The sequence below is a fragment of the Seriola dumerili genome, unplaced genomic scaffold (assembly GCF_002260705.1).
Source record: "Seriola dumerili isolate Sdu_G_001 unplaced genomic scaffold, Sdu_1.0 BDQW01000609.1, whole genome shotgun sequence".
In the NCBI taxonomy this organism is placed as follows: Eukaryota; Metazoa; Chordata; class Actinopteri; order Carangiformes; family Carangidae; genus Seriola; species Seriola dumerili.
Genome location: NW_019174864.1, coordinates 859027 through 882991, shown reverse-complemented (window position 1 = coordinate 882991; position 23965 = coordinate 859027). Strand labels below are relative to the sequence as shown.

Sequence of the window (23965 nt, the reverse complement as noted above, 5' to 3'; positions counted from 1 at the left end):
TTTCTCTGGCAAAGTCGGTTTAAAGTAAAATGCATTTTGTGTGGGACATAAGTTCTGAACACATTTACACACAAGGTTCATTTAAAATAAAAAAATAAAGTACATAATTTCCATATGAACATAACACAGCACATACATATGCACACAATAAAAATAAGACAAAGGTGGTGTTGTCTGTGATTTACATATAAACCAGTGAAATTAAGTTTTAACAGTGTTGCTGTTAAAAAACATAATGAATAAGAGACCTGGTCAGAGGCCTCTACACTCCACCTCTGCAGGTGCATCCAGCAATGATCCCTTCTCCAGCCAATGCCATGCTGATTTGTTGATGCATTGTTGTACTAGAGGCGACTGTGAGACTGGAAAAATTGCAATGTGGTATAAAGCCATAGTCTTTGGTGAGGTCCTGCCACAGAGCAGGATAAGTCTAATCTGAATTTACTGTAGCTTCATTCATTCTTTATTTATTCCTTATTCTTATGTGAACTGCCTCATGCAGTTAAATGTTTTACTTTTTGCCTTCACTGTCTTCTATACACTTTAGTGTTTGAGCAGAGAACATTGTCATTCCGCTCAGTTGAATTTGATTTGTACAGCATCACATGATAACAGACATTGCTCAGTGCATCATGGGAGTCCCCCCCAGAGCTGGTTGCACAGGAGAAGAGCCTGATAGCTGAGGGCTCTGCCTCCTCCCATTCTGCACTTAGAAACTCCAGGAACCACAGTAGACCTGCATTTAGAGAGCGAGTATTCTGTTGTGATAATAGGGAACTATGAGCTCTTTGAGATAGGTGGTGTCTGACCATCAATGTCTTTGTAGGTGAGGAGGAGGATTTTATAGGGAGCCAATGAAGCTGACACAGGAGAGATGTGATCTCTTCTCCTAGTTCCTGTCAGTATTCAGCAGCATTTTGAATCAGCTGGAGGTTTTTCACTGAGTTATTGGGACATCCTGATAATAAAGAATTACAGAAGTCCAGTCTAGAGGAAACAAATGCATGGACTAGTTTTTCTGCATCTTTCAGAGACAGGATGTGCATGATTTTCCAGTGTTGCATAAGTTAGAAAAGGCAGTCCAGTCTGTTCAAGAATATAACTTAGAGATTCATTACCATGGTGCTGGAGGCCAAGGCAGGGTAGTCCCATAATTTTCTGTCATATTTTACTATAAAAATATTAACAAGTATTTTTATCAATCCTAATTTGTCACCTGTATTTATTTTCTTTTTCCTGGTGGAGGTGATCAGAGTGTGATCACATATACATGTAGCCTACATTCAATCCACCCACAAGCCATTAAACATGCAGCCACTACACCAGAGACAGCCACATTAAGGAAGAAGTGTAGACCTCTATAATCCACATACAGGATTAGAAACAAACTCTCTACAGATGAGCTGGAGGGGAACTGCCGCCCATAGACTCATGTAAAAGGTCGCTTATTATCAGCTGAAAATCTCATATCTGCTCACCTGCAGTGGTTGAAGAGAAGAGGACATACCTCTGAGCCTGAGGCTTTCAGCTGCAGGAGGTCAGTGAAACGGAGCTTCTCAGCCTGACATTATTTACTCTTATCTTTAATTAGTATTCCAAAAATGTTTATAATAAAGATTCATCCACACTGTGTCTGTAGTTTGTGTCTGTCCAAGCCTCTCCTTCTCCTGTTGATGAACCTGATGAGCAACAAACTGTCAGACTGCTTCTTGAAAATGGCGTAGCCAATGAGGATTTCATATCTTGTCTCCCAATGATAATAACATGTTGGATAACGGAATGTTCTGAGAGGCCTGGTTGTAATGTTTTGCCCACACATTGAAGGCAGGAGAACTGTTGTACACTGTGAGGTATCAGTCACAGAATGAGGTTTATTCTTAGAGCAGCAAAGGGTTAGTCTGAAGAAACATCAGTCACCATCCATCCATGTGCGACTGGACCATGTTCCTAACCCTGGAATTTTTAAATACTGGGGGAACAATGTCGCTGATTCCTGCTCTTTATCAGGTCATTGGCTGCTTAATAAAAAAAAACAATATATGGGTTAGGTCCATGACACCAATAAAGAACTGTATGAAACACTGACCGTTATAATCTCTCCTTTCTCTATCCTGTAGATGCTGACCAGGCACTTCACTATCCTCTGCTGCACGTCACAGCTCACAATCCCTATTATTAATGCTATTAATAGCCAATAAGCTATCAATGGTTCATTTTACTCACACAGTGATCCACAGGATTGGCAACTAATACAATGTCAGTGCTCAGATCTTTAAATGCTTATTCTTATCATTATGTATATATACTGCTGTAGTTACAATTTAAAACTCAGTAAAATATGTTCTTGTTACTCAAGTAAACGTAGCCTATATAGGCCTCAGAAGGGCAGACCGACGATGGTTGTAACGCTTTTGACATTTCTGTCTGTTTCTTTTAAGCCAGTGTGTTCACACTGTGATACTAACTAGATCCATGTGTCTGCTGTTAAATGGTGTGGGTGTTATCTCTGCAACACAAACAGTAAATGTCTGGTTTTGTCTCAAACACAAGGAATGAAGTGTTGCATTTCACTACATAGTCCGGCTTAGTTGTAACATACATACATCGTAACATAATAGTACTGCATTCAAGACACAAGTATTGTGTATTCAGTGTGTGTTCTATTATATTATTGAATTGTTATTGTACCAAGGTACAATGTACAGTATAAGAAAAGCAGTTAAACAAGGGTCAGACTCAGCAGCAGGACAGACTGTGCAAAACTGAAAAAAATTATGAAAAATATCACACATGGTGGGAAGTATAGTGATATTTGATATTATCAAATATCGGCCCAAGCCTAAGGTTGTGTGTGGTTAATAACATATAATAACAAATAATCCATCCATCTATCTATTATCTATGCCACTTGTCCTTATAGGGTCGTGGGGTGGGTGGGTGGAAAGGACCCAGGCCCAGGGTTAAACCTAGTTCCTCCTTGCTGTGAGGTGACAGTGCCACTCAATGCTCCACCATGCTGCCCTAATAATAAATAAATAAGTGAATAAATAAAAATTAGAGATGAATCATGCAGGAGTTTACTTATAAAATACTTACAAAGGTAAACAACCGACATATTCACAAAAAGCAATTAAAATGATGGTTTAGCATTTGAAAATATAACAAAATTAACAAAGTATTCCAACTCCAATTTTGATTAATCTTTGTGACTCATTAATCTTGGTTATATTAAACTACTTATTAGACTAGGTTAGTAGACTCTCCTGAACTTAGCAGTATTTGAGCTGGATCAATAATGTTTTCAGTTATTCAATGTTCGTCTGTCCGTCCATCCCATTCTTATGGATATCTCTGTAACGCCTTGAAGGAACTTCTTCAAATTTGGCACCTGGACTCAAGGACAAACTGATTACATTTTGGTAGTTAAAGGTCAAAGGGGAAGGTTAAGGAGTGACCTCACAAAATGTGGCTTTGGCCTTGTGAATGCAATATCTCCATTATGCCTTGAGAGAATTTCTTCAAATTTAGTAAAAACATTAATTTGGACTCAAGGAATAACTGATTAGATTTTGGTGGCAAAGGCTAAAGGTCAAGGTCAGTGTGACCTCACAAAACACTTTTGAGCCAGCAAGAAATCTCACACAAATGGTTCATATTTTATATGACTGGATAAACAGGGATGTAACCTGAAACTAGTCTGAGTATAGGAATACAAGGAGGAGGAGATTCTGGCTACATTTCGGATCTAAATAAATAAATACGCCACATTCCGTTCACGTAGTTGCAGTAAACGGTTTGAACTCAGTACCCTCTCTCTCTATATTCGATTCTGTCTCTCTCTCTCTCTCTCTCTCTCTCTCTCTCTCTCTCTCTCTCTCTCTCTCTCTCTTCCTGTGCTGGATGGTGTACTGCCGTGAGCGCGCGCGCCGAAGATGCCGTGCGTCTCGTGTGATGCTGCAAAGCCGCGCGTCATCACTGAGAGCAGTTGCTTCCCTCGGACGCTGGTTTGGTTTTTTGACATTTACCGACTTTAAAATACAGATACCGGGTATCGCGTGACTGTACTAGTGTAGACAGTGTGAGCGCGCGCACAGATGTGCTTTGAGAGACTGCGGTAAAAACCGCTTGCTCATCCTCCGCGCGCTCCTCCTGTGACGGAGACATCTAAGTGAGTTGAAGGAGTGCGTGTTACCGACACGAGGATTTATCTCACGCTAGCTCGTCTAAAGCCGTATCTATCCATCCTCCCGGGAGGCACGTTCCCCGGTAGAGAACGCGGCGGGAATAGCGCGGCGCTCCGGTCTCTCCTGGAACAAGGAGAAACCTCGTCCCGGTTGTGACAGTGTTATGTGACATCGACAGTCGACCAGTAACGAGCACCGGCTTTCCCTCTTTCACATGGGCGAAGACGAGGAGCGGTTCAGCGTCCGGACCCACCGCGGAGGAAACGAAGAGAACGGAGACAGCAGCGGAGCGTCTCTGGACCCGGAGAGAGAGAGGAGATATGCGGAGCTGTTCGAGCAGCTGGACCTGAATAAAGATGGCAGGGTAGACATCAGCGAGCTGAGGACAGGACTTGCGGCTCTTGGTTTGCACCGGGGAGAGGCGGAGGAGGTGAGGAGACGGGACACAGGCTGATGCTAGGACAGGTGCACACACACTTAAGCGGCTTTATTGTCCTGAAGGAAAATGAGTGGTGCCCTGTATTAAGATTTAGATAGAATATAGTAAGAAATGTACACAATTTTTGTTATATAGGCTAAATGAGAGGTAACAATATCTTACACCAACTAATTTCTAATTTCTGTTCATTCATACTTTCATTACTCACATCATTTTGTATCTCCCCAGTGACATAAGTAATATTTGTGTCAATGCAGTAAAAGTGGTTATATCTACCTGTTTGTGCACAGTCTATTTGATTGTGAGCACTGAACCATGTTAAATTAACTTTTAAGCTTGAGGCCGCAGTACAGTTCTTAGATTTAAACTTTACAGTAGTGTGTTTGAGGTTTCTTGGATGTCACAGGGAAAAAAAACTGAATATAAAACCATTGAACTGTCTCTCCCATCTAATCTGTCTCTACTCGACTGCCTGGAGTGTCCAAGATCCACTCTGTGGTCCACTTTGTGGTCTGATGCCTAGTAACAATGTTCTCACAAGTTTAACCACCTGAATGCCAGAGCATGTTGTGAACTCTACCTTACAATTGGGGAAAATAAGTTGCAATATAAAGGCTGTTAGTGGTCCACATCTTTCCATCTTCAACGTTCACAACTCAATTTAAATATTTCTTATAGAATCACAGAAAAAAAAAGTATAAACAAAAAAAAATCATGTGGGCATCATAAAGAGAGATAAACGATCATTGTGATATTATAGTATTACTCAGCCGTCATATAACAAGATCATTCTGGGGTAATTTTCATATTTAGTTTTCATTCATTTTAGGAATTCCATCCAAACCCAAATTCAAACATCTTTCCAGAAATGCGTCATTTTTAATCTAGAGCATCTAGAAGAACCCTGAGTATGAAAGCAGACATTCAGCTAGTTCTGTGTCATTACAAAGAAATGTGGTAACTGAGAGTCAGTTCAAACACTTGGGAACCTTCTTAGTTACATTCAAAGAAATGCTGTATCAATAAAGTATGAGAGCACTAAGTGTAAGGGGTTACAGTCTTGTTTTCTCCATTACAACCAAGGCAGCCACAACAGTGTCAACGCCAGTGGATGAAAAATGGATGAAAAGTTAGGATAATAAAAGAGAAGTCAAAATTGAGATAAAGGGGCGTCGAGTAGCTCAGTTGGTTGGGCATCCGCCCCATGTGCAGAGGCTCCTCGCTGCAGGTGGCCCCGGTTTGAGTCCTGCATTGGACAGCCCTTTACTGCATGTCGTTCCCCCTCTCTCTGCCTCCCCATTTCCTGTCTCTCTCTACTGCACTGTCAATAAAGGCATAAAAGGCCCAAAAAAATAATTTAAAAAAAATGAGATAAAGGTTGCAAAAACTTGACTCAGTATCTCATATTTCAGACTTCCTACCTCCTAATTTTGAATTAGTTAGTAAAAAAGATACAGAAAGTCATAATTTTGACTCAGTAAATCTCGTTATAAAACTTAATAAATGTCTGGACCATGTATGGTCAATGTGTGAAATTAAGGAAGTAGCTGAAAACTGTAAGCTGCAACTACTTTCAATGTAAAATCAATCAATCAACATATGTGCTTGAAAAAATATATTTCAATACACATAAAGCATTTATAATAAATTTATACTATTATGGTTGTACTTTATTAGAAGAAATAAGACCAAAGTGTTGTCAACCTGGATAAGTCTTAGTTTTCCTCGGTGGATCCATTGCAAATACAATCAGTCAATGTCAATCAGTATTATTAACCTAAAACTATTAAATATCATTTCTCTCAGAGGTCTTATGTCGCGGTCGCTCCATAATTCGAACCACCACGAAAAGCAGTCACGTGGTACAGACAAGAAGCGAGGCTTCACATGTCATCAGTTAAGTCATACACCTAGAATGATACATGCATCGCGCTTCACTGGAAAAGCAGAACTGTACTTGACACACACTTCAAACATCTCACGTAACATCACTAGCAATTGTACTACACAGTCCACCAGTCTGAGGTGAGCCATTATGTCAACAGGGTACATGCCATTAGCCCAGCGCCATTCTTAACACATCAGTACAAGACAAAGATGCTAAGTTGGCAACACTGACCAGTGGTGTAACTTTCAGTCAGTGGTATTCCCGCTCCACTGTTGTGATTAAGCCAAAAAATTTTAAGTTTTACTGTCTCATAATTTTGTTAGTCAAAACTTTGACTTATCAAGTAAAACTTGTTATTGAGTATCTTACTTTTTACTTAAAAAGTAATAATAATAAATATATAATATACAAAATGTTCATAACCTGTTTATAGAGGCATATACCATTACTTTCTTAATCATATTCATATATCATTTGTATATTATTTATGATGTTGACAGACAAAATGTATCTTGAACATTAGAAAATATAGCATTGCAGCATGACCTTAGGGTGTAGAGCACATGGGCCTAAATTCCTCGAGAAGTGAGTCCCCAGTTTGACTGAGACCATATGCTCCATGTCATTCTCCACAATACCACTATCAAATACAGACATTTAGCAGTGTAATATATAAAATAGTATTTGAAATATTAAGTAACGTAACCCAAGTAAGAAGCCATTTTCTGGCTTTTAATAGTATGAATCCAAAAAAAAAAAAACAGTGCAGTCAAGCCTCTGGGGTGAGACTGTGATTCCATGTCATTAATCAACCTCTAACAGTTACTAATTTGTGTGGCCTGGTTCTAACACCATATAAAGACTGCTCCAGTTTGCAGAGGAATCGAACCCTTTGTGGATGAATATTTTAACAGTCTGTGTAACACAAAGCTGCTGCACTGCTGACCTTGGATGTCAGTCTGGCTCCTACATCACTTTACTGTAATCTACTTATTTTTGCATTTGACTGCAGCAGGCTTTTGAATGTTTATGAAGATGACTCTATTTAGCACAAACTATTGCCTGCAGCAGCCAGACCATCCACACCATCCACATACAGAGACTCAGAGACCTTCTCTGCTGCACGAACTTCACAACCTGTGAAAATGTGAGGATTTTTAAAGAATGTACAGACATCGCTGTCAGTGGGAGTGAGTCGCTTGCTAAATGTCTTCTTTTTACCTCTAAGATATTCCATAATGTTCTATATCACAATATTTCCCGCCGTTTTCAATATTTTTCATGGTATTGGAAAAAATAATAATAATAATTATTGTTATTATATTATAAAAATAATATGATATATTGCGATATTTGGACTGTACTGTACCAAGATATTACATTTTGGATATCGCCCAAGCCAAGTAGGCATTACAGAGAAAATAAAATTAAAAGCCTGAGCAGGCTACATGCACAAGTCCTCCAAACTAGACGACAGAAGTTTTAACACTTTAACATAAATTTGCAAGAGATGCAATACATACCCACTCACACAAAATTCTATTTAGATTAAAGACATTTTCTTTAAATGTGTTATTTTGTTATCATTGGCTTAAAAGATAACACCTATTAGCATTTTCTGATCTGCCTCCATCAAGCAGTTGTTCATTGCTCTACATGTACAGGACATGTACAGGAAGTCTCTGAGGAGACACAAGCAGGGTTTGCAGAAAATTAAAACTGTCTTATGTTCTAGTCATAAAGGACTCCCCTGAATAAATGAGGGACAACCAAACTAACTTCACTCCACACAAATGTGTCTTTGAACGTGTAAAAGTCTCACTGGTTCTCACAGGTTTAGAAAACATAACACACACAGTGGCAGTGTATAATCAGCCAAAAACACATGCTCAGGACGTTCAGATGTTCAAAGCTGCTACCAACAAACCCGCCACAGCACCTCTGTCTGGGCAGCTCTGACTTCAGGACATTTTTAGACTTTTTACTCTCAGCAGGTCAAGTAGAATAAATTAAATCTCAGGTACTTGATACAGTGAGCTACGTTCTGCAGCCATATCTGGGGAAACAAAGAAATCCTTTAAAAGAATTCAGGCTCTGCACCAAACCCTAATCCTTCACTCCCTGCTCTGTTGCTCTGTTGTCCATCCCTCCATCAGATTTCACTGAGGCCTGGTGACAAGTTTTTGGTTTCCTGGTAACAAACAGACAAACAATTATCTGCCAACTGAATCCAATACAGCATTTGTTTTGGGTCACACTTTATTTTGCAGGTCCATAATTCCCAAGTAAATTCCAATTTATTTCCAAGACATTTACTCAAAACAAAGCTGGTAGCAATTATAGAAAAACTAAAGACAATGATTAATTTCTATATTTCCAGTTAATTCAAATTGAGTGTTAATGTAACTTAGAGTATGTGCTTCACTAAGTTAGTCATTTTGTTTTGTCTCAGTGCAGTAAAATATATGAAATAGAAATACTAAGAATACACTGATGATGTGTGGGTGATGCAAATCTGTCATTTCTGCCCAAGCCCAAAAAGTGACTTATATTTTATTATTTATTATAAGCGACTTTTATTTTTTAATTCTCTGCACTGGAGACAGTCAGAGCCTACTACTGAAGGCATACTGTTTTCAGGTTGTCCATCCATCCATCCCATTCTTATCAACACGATGTGTCAGAAACGCCTCGACAGAACTTCTTCAGATTTGGCAAAAACGTTCACTAACAGTATAAGGATGAATTGATTTGATTTTGGGGGTCAAAGGTCAAAGTACACGGGCAGGGTGACCTCATGTGATATCTCAGTAAGCCTTGAGGGAACTTCAGATTTGGTAAAAACGTTAACCTGGACTCAAGGACGAAGTATTTGAATGTTGTATGCTTTATATAGTTGATATATTTATTTAAAAATTATAATTTATTATTAGTGCTATTTTCTATACAGAGACAATGTTTGTATATTCTGAATTCCTTCTTTGAGGGCCTGGTCAATGTTCCTGTGATGAAAAAAAAGGGAAAGACTTGTAATCATATATTTTGATATCCATTGTTGAATCCAGAATAAAAAGATTATTAAAACAAATGTCTCTAAACCTTGTAGCTTGTACTGAGGCTATAGCACAGAACAGTAACAGTACCTGAGTGTGTTTCCTCCTCTCGGTGCATAGGAACTAGTCGTGTATTTTCTGTCTCTCTTTCTAGAGAGGAGAGGTTGTGTTTGCAGACAGGTAGGATGTGTTTTCCTTCTTGACCTTCACAGGGAGCACAGAGCCTTACATCCTGTCCTCACCCTCTAAACCCCCCACCCCACCCTACCAACATCTCCATGCCATCTTCACTGTTAAAATGTCTTCACCTGTGCACATGTACCTCAGCAATCTCCACCCACTGTCTTCACCCTGCTGAATGACTGGTGCTTCTCCCTGCAGATCGTCCTGGAGAGTGACATCAACCACGATGGTTTGCTGGACTTCCAGGAGTTTTCTCAGTATCTGCGGGCTCACGAGAAGAGGCTGCGGCTCATCTTTCACAACCTTGACCGCAACAATGATGGTGCAATCACACACACACACACACACACACACACACACACACACACACACACACACACACACACACACACACAAGCTCTCCATCAATTACAAACATCCTTGTTTTTTCATTAGTAATCATGGAACATGAATATCATCTCTATATGGACTGAACACCAACTTCCTGTTTTTCCCTGTAGGTCGAATTGATGTGGCCGAGATCCAGCACTCGCTGCACAAGCTCGGGGTGGAGGTCACCATGGAGCAGGCCTCCAGAATACTGCAGAGGTGAAGAGTGTGTGGGAGACTGCAGGCAAAACGAAAAACATACATTTCCTACTAAATACTTTTTCTAATTTAATGAGAACTTCTCACTAACCACATGGTATCTCAGTATCTCTGTCTGAAGTTTACAGGACAGCACTGATTGATTGATTGCCTTATTGATTGCTTGCTTGCTTAATTGATTGATTGATTGATTGATTGATTGATTGATTGATTGATTGATTGATTGATTGATTGGTTGATTTTATTCACACATATAAAACATTACAAATAAATTGTATATAGTTTTTTTAAAGGAGAGAATGTGCAGCTGAGTTAAGAAACCCATCGAGGGGCTTATGTGAAACCTCACCACAATGTAAAAATAAGAATTAAATCATACAAAATGAGAAAGGAGGAAAGAAAGACAGGAAAAAAGAAAGAAAGACAGAATGAATGAAAGAAAACAACACGATATATACAATGGAGGGAATACAGATATTTAACTAGATCTATCAACCAGAGATACAAAGAAAAAGAAAAATACATAAACCAAATCATATTAGTTCACCCTTATTCCCATCCGAGAGCTTATTAATGTTTCTCCTAATTTTCTTTTTAAAAACAGGTAGAGAAGGTGTCCACCAGGTGTAAGTTGGTGTTCCACAGTTGTGCACTGCTCCATACCTCATAAATCCCACATGAGTCCATTTGAATATCTGCTGTTAGAGTTTTATAACAGTTTGTTCATGAGCGGTCAAACAGGAAGTTTGAGTCCAACTCATCCCAAACATAATGTCACTATCTCAGGTAACTTACTGCACATCTCTTTGTCTCTGAAAATACATTTATTCATGAAAAGCCCGTAAAACATATAAAAGATGAAATGTTATTATTATTTATTTGGTTCAACAATCTTTCATGGTCTTTTCATATTTTGTTGCCGTTCTGTTTTTTTATTTTTATTTTTTATTTATTTATTTATTTATTGTGCAATTATTAGTCTTTGACTCTAAACAAGAAAGCTAAGCCAATGTGAAGAAAAGACAAAACATATAGTCACATGTGAATTGTTGTGTCATTGGATTTTGTGTGTTGTGAGCTTGTTCATTGTTCACCTACACAGGTGTTTTGTGTGTGTTTGGGCGTGTACAGAGCTTGACTGACAGCTGTCTGATGCTCTGATTAAGCTTGTTGTCTCTTTTTTGGGAGCGGTTCGACCGACATGATTAGTCTTACTGGTTCATGTGGTTTGGTGACCTCATGATTCAGACACAGCCCTGCTCCACTTCAAACTGAGCAGTATGCCATTGTTTTCAGTGCTATACCAGAAAGTGGCTTTATACTGTCAGGAAACTCTAGCGCTGTAAACCTTCCTATTCATTCTGAAGATTGGGTGGGAAGTATTTATATTTTTGAAACTAATATCTTGAAAGAGAAGTGCTCTAACAAAATTATTAGGAATACTCTTAGTTATGTTACTGTCCCATCATCTCAATGTGTTTGGTCTTGCGTATTTGTGATATTTTGTGGAAAAAAAGCATGGAGAATCTGTGATTAATACTGTATTGATAACAAATTTAAAGAGGTGTCTTTCAAGATATTACAGAGTTAAACATGTGTTCAAGAAGAGTATTTGCCATCTATTTTCACTGTGTATATATATATACATGTATATATATATATATATATACAAGACTGTTCGGGATTGATGTAGACAACTTTCCGAAAAAGAAAACTAAAAGTGAATATTGAAATAGTTATGTTTGATGTAATACTATGTTTTTTTTCAAGATAAGATTAAACATATATGTAATTCAACATTTTATAATTTTTTTGGAAAATTCCATATTCATAAGAAAAAATGGTCAAGAACGAAGCCAAGCCTTTCCTGCTCTTAAATAATGAATTTAAACAATATAGCACCACTCAATCTGATGTTAAAAACAAAAAAGCCATTAAGACCTTAAAACTATTGAATTAATATAACATGCTGCATATAACACAAACTCTGGCTATGTGTGTATTTGAAAAAACAAAACAAAAAACTAAATTTCAAACTGAGCACAAGTCTAATGAGCCAGAATATGTGAAAACAACTGAGAGGGGAGTGCAGGGTCTTTAACAGAAGAATGGTGTCAGAACATGAACACTGCAGGTCCAGTACCCTGATGCAGGTTTGTGAATGAGCTGTTCTTAATGGAGCTGCCTTCCACTAAATATGCTCTTATTTTGAAAGTCATGCTTCCATTACTTTTATTCCACAACAAAACACGTGGTAAAAAAGACTGAGGCCCCTGGTTTGGAGTCGTTCAACTTAATCAGCGTTCAAAGAGGGATGTCAGAAGCTGTATGTGATCTGGTGATGACACAGTACTGTCTGTGTTCTCTCTCCCAGTATGGACAGGGATGGCACTATGACCATTGACTGGAATGAATGGCGAGATCACTTCCTGTTCAACCCTTTCCACAACATGGAGGAGATTGTGCACTACTGGAAACACTCCCATGTGAGTCATCAGGTTCCACTCATTGTTAATGATAAAATAATAATGACAATAATGACATCCTAAAGGTGATTTTTTACATTTTTTATACTTCTGAAATCATAAGCAGGAAGTGGCACTATTTTACGAAATAAAACAAAGCAGGAAAGGAACAGACAAATGAGAGATGGTTAAACAACATATGGTGATAACTAATTGCTACGTTAATCAGTAATTATAAACATAAGTGTAGATTTGTGTAATGTATTGTTAAGAGATGGTACAGAAGAAGAGGCAGAACTTTATATTGTACTGTATACTACAGATTGGGCCTCTAATTTCTGATGTGATAGATGTTTGACATCGGGGAACATCTGACAGTGCCAGATGAGTTCTCAGAGCAGGAGCGGCGCTCAGGTCTGGTGTGGAGGCAGCTTGTTGCTGGAGCCATGGCAGGGGCAGTGTCCCGAACAGGAACCGCTCCTCTGGACCGCCTCAAAGTTTTCCTGCAAGTGGGTCATTTAATTATGGCTATGTAAACTGTACTTTATACGATGCATTATGTATAGTCTTGTCTTAGGCATTTACTGTAGAGCAAATATGCAGTTTGCAGGTTCTCCACAACATTCCCCTGATCATGGTATTTAATATAATAATAACAATAATAACAATAATAATAATAATAAGAGTAATAGTAATAATAATAATAATAATAATATCATACAATAGTTTTGTAAAATGTACAATGAAAGTACTACAGGATATTTATAGTATTAACAGCTGTAACAGTTCCACATCAGCTGTTAGTGAATGTGATGTGGCAACATTGTTTTTAAGTCTGAAGCTCACTCTTCACTGATATTCACTCACACTCACATAGAGTGATAAAGCACATGGTGGGTTGTGTGGGTGGGTGGATGGTTGGAGTGTTTCCAGCTCCACCCATGTTAAAACCCTGAAATATCACTAACCGTTTAGGTAATAGAGAATAACTGACACTGATCAGCTCATTTATTGTCATCATTTTCTGAAGTGAGGCAGTAAAATAAGTGACTAAGTGATTATTGATTAAAAGTTTAAACCTAGATAAATGCCCAATGTGTCTTCACACTAGCATGAATTTAATATAATGTGGTTTCATTGAATTTGGAGTGTGAAAGCAGCTTTAATCAATATTTTGTTTATACAGATGAGCTGACTCTGCAGTTCCCGGTTTTAAAGTCATTGTTGTGGTTTTCCAGTCTGCAAACTATTGCTCTCTAATCATTTTCTGTCACAGCAGCAGCTGATTTCAGAGAAAACCCTGTAAAAATCCACTATCACTACCTGCTCAGCAGCAAACAGCAAACACACACAGTTAGAGAACAGCCGGAGAACACAGAGCCAGATATTTCCCTCAGGAGCTGGTGAGGAACCAGACCAGAGTTGATAGGAGAGTGAATATTAGACTTAGCTTCATCAGGTGGACACTTGTTTCCAGTGCCCCCATTACTGCAGGTCTTATGTTGCTATTCCTCTCTGAGAACGATAATTAGAAGAACCAAAAGCACTTTTTATTTAGGTTTCAGGGTTGATCATTTTTACAGCAGTACCGTTATTCACCTCAGTGGAGGATTCTACATCAAAGGAGAGAGATACTGTAGCTCAGAAGGTAGAGCGGGTCATCCACTAATCAGAAGATGGTGGTACATTCCCTCACTCCTCCAGTCCACGCATCGGAGTGTCCTTGGCAAGAAACTGAACCCCAAATTGCCTTTAATGTATCATTGGTGTATGCGTGTGCATGATAGAGATGTGCTGTGTATATAGCAACTGCTGTATGAAGGCTGTGTGAATGGGTGAATGTGACTCATGGTGTAAAGCATTTTGAGCAGGCAGCAGGCTGGGTAAAGCAGCCAACCATCCTAGCAACCACTGGACACCGTGCCCAGGGGTTAAGATTTCTTGCAAAGATCGTGTGGCAGCAGAGAAGATGTACAGCATTTTTATATGCACTCTAAATTTTAGCCACTAGGTCGAGCCAGAGACCGCACAATAGGCACACATGAGGCTCTGTATCAGATCACATAATGAAAATGTCATGTACATCAAATGACTGTCACTCAAGAGTTAATTCCTGTTTTCAGTAGGTGGCGCTGTGACTAAGAATAATTATTAGTATGCAGATGTTTTCAGTGTGAGACTGTAATCAAACATGTGAAATCTAGGGAAGACTGGAAATGTGTAATAGTGTTAAAGCTACTGAAGGGATTGCATGTTTATCTGCATTCTTAACTTTGTCCACCAGGTAGAGCCAGAGGCCATGCAATAGGCACACATGGAGCTGTGCATGAGACCACACAATGACATAATATTAGTATCCAGATGTTTTCAGTTTGAGACTTTAATCATATTTCATATTTCCATTAGGTGGCGCTATGAGCATTAGTAAATACAAGCATGTAGATGTGTTCAGGCCGGGACTCTTATCAAACATATAAAGTTTGGGACAGTTTGGACTATGCATACTCGAGTTATAGTGAGTTGGTATTTCATGGCGAAGGATCAAAATTCGCCAGGCAGGTTGTTCCACAAAATCTCACAGTTTTCATTATGAAGCATATTCAACTTCTTGCAAGCATATGGTGACGAAGTTTGACGTGGATGTGGTCAACCCTCTAGGATTAGTGCATCAACATGTAAAACATAACATTTCCTGTTGCCACAAGGGGGTGTTATGAATATCACTAAATATTTGCATATGGTTGTGTTCAGGGCGGGACTCTTATCAAACTCAGAAAGTTTAGGGTCGTTTGGACAATTTGTGTTGAAATGAGAGCAAGTTCAATTTTCATAGCGAATCATCGCCGCGCCACCATGGGCGGGTCCTCCAACGAAAACTCAAAAGCTTCACAATTTACCATCGCAGGTATTAATATTTGACTTAATGTAGATCTGATTAATTCACGAGGAGGAGTTTGTTAAAGTATGATGTCTCTAAATTGCCAAAATTGCAGATTAAATTCAAAATGGCTGACTTCCTGTTGGGTTTAGGGTATGGGCTGTAACAATGTTTTTTGTATGTTTTGGCATGTTACATGTGCCTACCAAGTTTCATGCATATAGGTGAAACCCAGTGCTATAGTGCTCGGGGCCGAATAAACACTGCTGTAGCAGTTAAGATGTTGGGAGCTGGTGAGCTTCAGAGACAGCATGTCCTTTTCCATCCTGTTCAGTTTTCTGTCCTGCAGCTGGTTACATGTGCACATTATCTTAGCAGAGGTTGTAATGAGATGACTGACCTGCCATTGTTTGTGTGTGCAGGTGCACGGCTCCACGTCTCGGGGCATTAATCTGTGGTCCGGATTGAGGGGGATGGTCCAGGAGGGAGGTGTCTCCTCACTCTGGAGGGGAAACGGTATCAATGTCCTGAAGATTGCTCCTGAATCTGCCATTAAGTTTATGGCCTATGAACAGGTCAGCACTCTAACCATTTAGTGACACTTAGCTTGTCACTGAATGTTTGTGCAAGTCACTGAAAGCTGAGACAAATTTATTCATTTAGGGGAAACCCTGGCACAGATAGGGTGACTGAATCCTGCATCAGTTTCATACATAATCAAAGCCTTTGCACATCCCTCCTCTCATGCTGCATTGTGCAGTATCACTGTTTCTCTTCTGTGCCCTGCCAACATCTTCTTCCCCTCCTCCTTCTCCTTTCTCTTCTCTTACTCCAGATCAAGTGGGTAATCCGAGGCAGTAAAGAGGGGGGCAGTTTAAGAGTACAAGAAAGGTTCATTGCTGGCTCTCTGGCAGGAGCTATTGCCCAGACCATCATCTACCCCATGGAGGTCAGTCTGAAGTTTGCGTTAATTCCACAGTCATTCCTTCTTGATGATTAGTCTCCCTCTTTTCTCTGTATGTTACATATATACTCGATCTTTAATTGCAGGGTTCACCTTAACTAAGACATGTATGAATGCAAATGATGTTGTGTAAAAAAGAAGTGTCTGTTTAAGCACAAATTTAATTCAGCTGCAAGATTCATTAATTGACCCCAAGCACCACTTCTCATTGTTGTAGAGATGTCCTTAGCAGCTTTCTTCAGATCAGCATTAGGACTAATTAGCTTCCCACTTATTACACGTGTGCAGAAACTTTATTTTGGTGTTGATCAAGTGGATTAAGGAGATGTAGAGGGATAGAGCCAGTCTGAGACCCCCCCAGGGAGCCTTAGGCCGGGCCCAGACACTGGTGGTGGAGGAATGAAGTTGCAAGTGGCTTACACTGCAATGACAGCAGAGAGAGACAACATAGGAAAGGTGGTTTAAATGTTCCTCAATGTTACTGCTGCAGCCGTAACAGTCAGCTAAGATGATCACTGGATGATGTGAAAGGCCGTGCACAGAACCCAATGAAATCAAATCAAGCTAATAGAGGAGAGGTGGAGCCTCAGTGTGATGAACAGATAAGGTGGCTGACAGTTGTCTTCCTGCTTGAAGTTGCACTAAAAGCTTCATTTTGTACATGAAAAACATCAGTGGAACAAATGTTTATTGGCAGATAAAAGCCACTGTATAATCAGATAAAGAACAGGAAATAATGTCTGGGTGAGAGAGAAAGCCTGAATGATTGATTGTGAATCACAGTGAGCATTGATCACAACAAACCAATTAAATGCATGACACTCACTGGATGTAAGTTTGTTACAGCAAAGATGGCTGATTGGACGGGCTGAATAAAGAAAAGAAGAGTGGAGTGGAGTGTCCTTGAAGACTACAGTCTGAACAGGTGGTATGTGGGCATCCTCCAGTAAGCTGAAATATGGACTTCTTTGTCCAGAACTGAGCAGTCGAGGCCCAGGTTACATTGAGTGATGTAGATTGCAGCTCTGCTTGAAAAGTCTTTGTGATATTGGTAGAATATTTTTATTATAGGATTATAGGATTTTTGATCTCAGCCTAAAGGATATATTAGCAACAGAAGAAATGAATGTTCTACTGGATGCAGGAAGGGCCATTGACAGCATTATGTGTAGGAAGTGCTTGGCTGGAATGCCGATTGAGGAGACTGGAAGGTGTGGTGCCATTAAAGATCTGTGGCTGATTTGAAAAGGAAGATGAGGAATTTTCTGCTGCTAAAAGATGTGTATCCATGTTGGATATGGTGTTGGTGAGCTGGTTGAAGATGGACCTTTTGCACGTGGCAGGTGGAGGAAATGGAGATGACTTTTTTACATGCTTACAGCCTCGGGCTGAAGTTGGGGGCTGACTGCCCAAGAAAACTCAAAGCCATGGGTTTAAGTTGGGACAGATCCAGGTTGGGTGGTGGATTCAGACCTTTTTCAGCTAAAAGGCTGATCAGCTTGATCTTGTGCTAAAAGCTTAATTTTTCTTTGAACTGAAGCAAGTAGCAAGATAATGATGAAGCAAAAAAAACAGATTCTAACCTCATTTTGTTAGCGCTTAAGTGCTGTTTTGCTCCAGAGAATTCACTCCCCCCATCTGACATCACCTCTATCTGGAACACCTAATGGTGGTGAAAAGAATGTGGTTAATCAAATGAAGTTTTCAATATACCATTTTTTTTTTGGCGATGCAAGATAAAAAAAAAAAGTGATAACATAATAAGACATAACATAAGATAGAATAACATAACAAGACGTAATTTAACATAACGTAACATGATGGCAACCTGAGAACAACGGACAGCTTTTTATTATTGCTATAGATTTAGATGACTTATATATATTTTGATTTTCAATTTACCAGTTGATCGAACATCTGTCTCCAGAGGTGGAAACAAACACCAATGTTAACCCTTGTCTCTATCACATCTTTTCATCTACGGAAGTTAGCACGCTAACCAGCTAGCTCCAGCCACTCTGCTCACTTTCTTATAGCGACTCACTGTAGCCTCCAATGCCCTGAAGACGTAGCTACTCAAAGGACATATTATAACCTCTTGTCTTGTAAACAAAATGATTGACGAAGCTCTTGTCAAGCGACAATCAACACCACCTGCTCCCAGCAGGAAACCACAGGTGGCACAGGAAGATACATACTCCATCTCATCCAGGAACTTCTTGGAATTTGGGGGATATGTATAAGTAGAACAAATTCTGGACTACCTTTCTTAGCCTGCTGCTACAATGACCCAGGAGCAGGAAATGGATGGATGGAAAATGACTTCTTGATGCCCATAAAAGAATCCAAAGATTAGTTCTGTCTCCTTGTCCAGTTGAAGAATTAACCTTTTGCCAGTGGTGTCCTCACTCTTCTAACCATGTTGTTCATCCTTCTCGTCCTCCTCTGCTGGGTAGGTGCTGAAGACTCGTCTCACATTACGGAAGACGGGACAGTACTCTGGAATGGCCGACTGTGCCAGACAAATCCTGAAGACAGAGGGGGTACGAGCTTTCTACAGGGGCTACCTGCCAAATACACTGGGCATCATCCCCTATGCTGGCATCGACCTGGCTGTGTATGAGGTGTGTGAGCATGTGTCTACAGTGCAGTGTGTGTGTGAGTGAACAGGCCTGTTTCTGGTCTGGGAATTTCTAAAGTGTAGAGGTTATAAAATGTTGTAATTCAGGCCAAAGAAATCAGTAGGCTGGTTAAATTCTCCAGAGAGGTGGGCGATAAAAAGTGACTTTTATACTTTACAGAAGTTACAGAAGAGTATGTTTGAGAAATAGTGTCACTCATTCATATCATTTGATGAGAGAACACACTGAAAGCAATGGTTTAGTCTAACTTTAAACTTATGTAGTTCTGTAAAGTAAGCCAGCATAAGAATAACTAACAATGGATCCAATAACTATGGACCCACAGAGAGTGATCATCAGCTCTACAGTTTCCCTTAGATCCACTCAGCTTTTTAGTGTCTTGTAGTTTGTTGTTTTGGTTTTCCCACCATCAGATTCAGTTCTCATCAACCTAGCATCATCATCATAACTCTCTTTAGAGAAAAAGCTCCTATGAAGCCACTGTCCTCTACCTGCCTAACTGTTTGCTGACTTTACAACAACTTTATAAAATGATGTCAGATTTTGTGTTTTCAACTTGTTTTGCCTCCAAGTGACCAAAAGAATCAGTTACTGCAGCTTTACCTGCGAACTGCAGTCTCAATAATGTTATCAGATGTTGAATAGCAGATGTTTTGTACATAAAATTGAGCCACTGTAGTGGAAACCAGGAAGAGCTATAATTTAGATAATTATTAATAACAGGTTTGAGAAAATATATCAGTGTTTGAATAGGAACTTGGACTCGGGGACATTTACAGTAAATATTTAGCATTATTCTGTATTCTTTAACAGCAAAACCATATATGTGTTACTCTGTCTCTTTATGCCTTGACTGCAGCGCAGATGATGTCACGGAGTGTGTTTATACAATTTTATTTTGAAATAATTCAAATGTAAAAGTTAATTATTATTTTCTTGTCTTTTCTCTCTTACCTCTAATAACTCTCTTTTCCACCACTCTTCTCCTTTATTGTCTGAACTCTCCCTCTTGCTCCAAGACTCTGAAGAACGCCTGGCTGCAGAGGTTCTGTGTAGATTCAGCAGATCCAGGAGTTCTGGTCCTGCTGGGCTGTGGCACCATCTCCAGCACCTGTGGCCAGCTCGCGTCCTATCCACTTGCTCTCATCCGGACACGCATGCAGGCACAAGGTCAGCAACACTGTAGATTTTGACATTTTACAAACATACAGGTTCTTCTACCAGCCTCTGTAACCTCCGTGACTCCTCTTCCTTCAGCCATCACTGAGGGGAAACCCAAGATGACGATGGTGGGCCAGTTCAAATACATCATATCCCATGAAGGTGTACCAGGCCTGTATCGTGGTATCACCCCCAACTTCCTCAAAGTCATTCCTGCTGTGAGCATCTCCTATGTGGTGTATGAGCACATGAAGAAAGTCCTGGGGGTGGGGTACTAGACTGAGACAAAGAAGATGGACAAACAGCAAAAAAGGACAGAGAAGGCAAAGACTCATTGTGCTGGTGGAGAGGTGATGAAGCAGCTCCTCTGTTGTTCAGGAGGAGGTCAGAAAGGAACCATGGCTCTGCTATAGACTGCACTTCCTGTCGACACATTCAGGTTTGAGCTTGTGTAACATGCAGATAGTTTGTCAGTAGATCATATTCATGTGTGGAGAAGAAGACGAGGTTTGACACTATTATACCACATTTATACAGGCCATACATCAACTCCCAGTGTATTTCTAGTTTATGCTCCACAGTTGAACAGTCAGGACATTGTAACAGTTCAGACTGGGGTGTACTAAATGTTTGACTGACTGAGAACATACAGTAATGCTGGTGTCTTGAGAAACACAGGGTCATTTCATTTCATCATTCACTAAACATCTCAGAGCGGTCAAGATGAAAACGGCACTGTGTAAAGAAATGGACAAACAGAGAATCGAGCCAGCGGTTCAGAAGCTCATCAGATGCTAAAATGCTGCACAGTGGTTCATTATTGATAAATTACTTTATAAAGGAAGCTGTGCATTCACCTGATTGGCCAGTGCAGTCAGTCTCTGGTTGATATTGCTTTGTGTTAGAGTAAAGTCTAATTGTTCTGCTGGACGTCCTGCTTGTTTGTGCTGGAGTGGCTCTGTATTAGGACTGCTGCAGTGTTTTTTTCACTCAGTGCCAGATGTGAAGAACACAGCCTTAAAACCCCAAAACTTGTTTTTGTCTGAAGTACTTTACAGTCAGAAGCTGTCTCTGTCTGTGTCCAGTTGAGGTTGGTGGGTTTGTGACTGCTGTTTTCAGATTGCCTCCATGGCAACCATGACAGCCACAGAAACCACACAAGGTGAAACTACACAGGAGATCATTTTAATCATTAAAATACTCATATAATATATATAGATATTTAATAATATATAACTCATCTACACTAGCAGTGGACACACATGTTAATATGAATAGTCCTGGAGCAACGCCAGCATCAAACTGGGATTTTCCACTCTGGGCCAATCAACACTGTTTATCATATTAGTTAAACTTAGTACCTGTGTCATTGCTAATGCTTTCCTCCAGTTTGGAATAACAGAGGGCTCACAAGTTACTACAACCAAACCCAAACAATGAGAAAAAGCAAGTCCAAGTGTTGTGGTGTGATAAAATACTTCCTGAATATGGCCTCAGGTACTTTGCACAATACAATGTCCTGTTTGTTTCACATGTACACTGCAGTTCATCATACTGCATAGTTTTCAGATCAACAGACCGTTGACCCTGTAGAACCAGAAAGGACAGAACATTTAGATCCATGGAAGCTTTGACTCAGTCATAGAAACACATGGGATCTGACTGAAGGTGCATGATGTCCGAAAATAGAAGTGCATCAGCATCTCTGTGCAAACAAAGAACTGTGAAACGGTATCAACAGTTTGTGAGGAGCTGAGTGTTTGAACAGCAATCAATACACTGGAGTTTTGTTTCTTAATCATTTGACTGAGAAATGAGGCAGTCCTTGACTTTATGAAATGTTGCTGTCCAAATACTTCAAAGGCTCAGGGTGGAACTGTTACTCATGAGGTGTAAGTAGTAGCCTCTAGTTTCATCATGGTGGGGTGCAAAGCCAGCAGTAACGAGACTGAAGAGGTTGAGCTAATTAAAAAGCTGTCTCTGCTACCGACATCACGTAGCTCATCACAGTTTAACTCACTGATATCTCTCCATGTCGTCTTAATCCTAGTTAAATAAAGCAATCCCAATTTAAGGTCCACTTACTATCTTTTCCTGGAGCTTTCAATTGTATCACACAGGCTTAACAGCAAATGTAGTTTGCTTAGTTGTCATGGAGATGGAAGTATTGACATACAAACTCAGCATCATCCTTAGTACTTTTTGTCCATGTTAGCTAAGCTAGGTATGAAAGTTTGTGGAAATTGTAGTTTGAGCAATGCAATCCCAACTCAAGGTCCACTTACTGCATTTTCAGAAGGTTTCAACCTGGGGCAACTAAGAAAATTGGTGATGAAAATTGGGCTGTTGAAAGCTTTGGAAAACTCCAGTAATAGACTGTACTGTGGGAGCCAGGAGGGCTGTCAGCGTCCCAGCAGCCCTTTACTCAAAAGTAGATTCATCATTTGTTATCTTTGATATGAATATATTATATTAAAATATTTGGGGGAGGGTAATGCAGTATTTTTTAAGTGAAGGAGAGGGTCCATTTGAGGGCCTTTGTTAGATATATTGACAGAAGAGAGATGACAGGGAAAGAGAGGAGAGAGACTGTGACTAGTGAACACTGGTTCCTGGACTTGAATCTGGGACATAACAGTTCATGGTTGACCTTAAAGTCTAAAGCAAGAAGTGCACTTGGTGCACTTACAATGAAGCTAAAGATTCAGCCCCCTGCCTACCCCAACAGTGGGGCCAGTCCTATAAATGTGAATGTCGCTGACTGACTGAGTGATGAAGTGACACCACTGGAGTGTTGGAGACTCAAATCTAGTGACTTTTTGGACAAACCTTAAATACTGTCTGTAAAAGAGAGTCGTACTGTCCCGTTACCATCTGCAAGCACACCTCTCTCTGCTGAACGTATGGCAGCTGATGTGAATGAGCTTCAACCTTTCTCTGTGAGTGATCATGTTACAGTAAATCCAACTGAGCTCACAGCTCAGTCTTTGTCGTTACTGATGTGTTTGGTGGTTTTGTCAGATGATGTTGTTATGAAATCAGGATTTTAGCAGCAGCTTGAAGTGACTGCTGGTTAACATGTCATCTTAATGGGCCACTTTTTCAGTCACTGTTTCAAATTTGTTCTGTTGTGTAAGATACTGTATATGTGAGCACAGAGAGGAGAGAAGAGAATAGATAAAGAGCTGAACCCAGCTGACCCTAGACTGAAACCAGCTGACCCTAGACTGGATGATAATACGATATGGTCCAGCCAGATACAAGGTTTTGACCTGGTCTTGTACAGTCCCTCAGTAGACCTTTAGTTCGAATTGTTTAGAATTCTTTTATATTAAACTTTACTATAGTTATAATTTATCATATCATATAGTACCATATGTACTGCTGTACATGTCCAACGGTGATTGTTTAATACTTTTTCATATAATATTATAAGGGCTGTCAGTCTGTGTGTGCAGATTCTCTGTTACTGTCCACCTGTTTACCACCATGATACTAGAGGCCAGTGTGATCTGTGTGT

General features: G+C 39.8%; 1 protein-coding gene across 1 annotated transcript; it reads left to right on the top strand.

Moving 5' to 3' along the window:
- Positions 1-4207: 4207 nt before the first annotated feature.
- On the top strand, positions 4208-23453 carry LOC111236280 (calcium-binding mitochondrial carrier protein SCaMC-3-like). The gene is made up of 10 exons (XM_022764953.1): positions 4208-4614; positions 9946-10069; positions 10248-10335; positions 12710-12821; positions 13151-13309; positions 16101-16253; positions 16514-16627; positions 19099-19266; positions 20304-20454; positions 20542-23453. The coding sequence occupies exons 1-10, from the start codon at positions 4399-4401 to the stop codon at positions 20721-20723; spliced, it is 1467 nt and encodes a 488-aa protein (XP_022620674.1). The 5' UTR covers positions 4208-4398; the 3' UTR covers positions 20724-23453.
- The last annotated feature ends 512 nt before the right edge of the window (positions 23454-23965 follow it).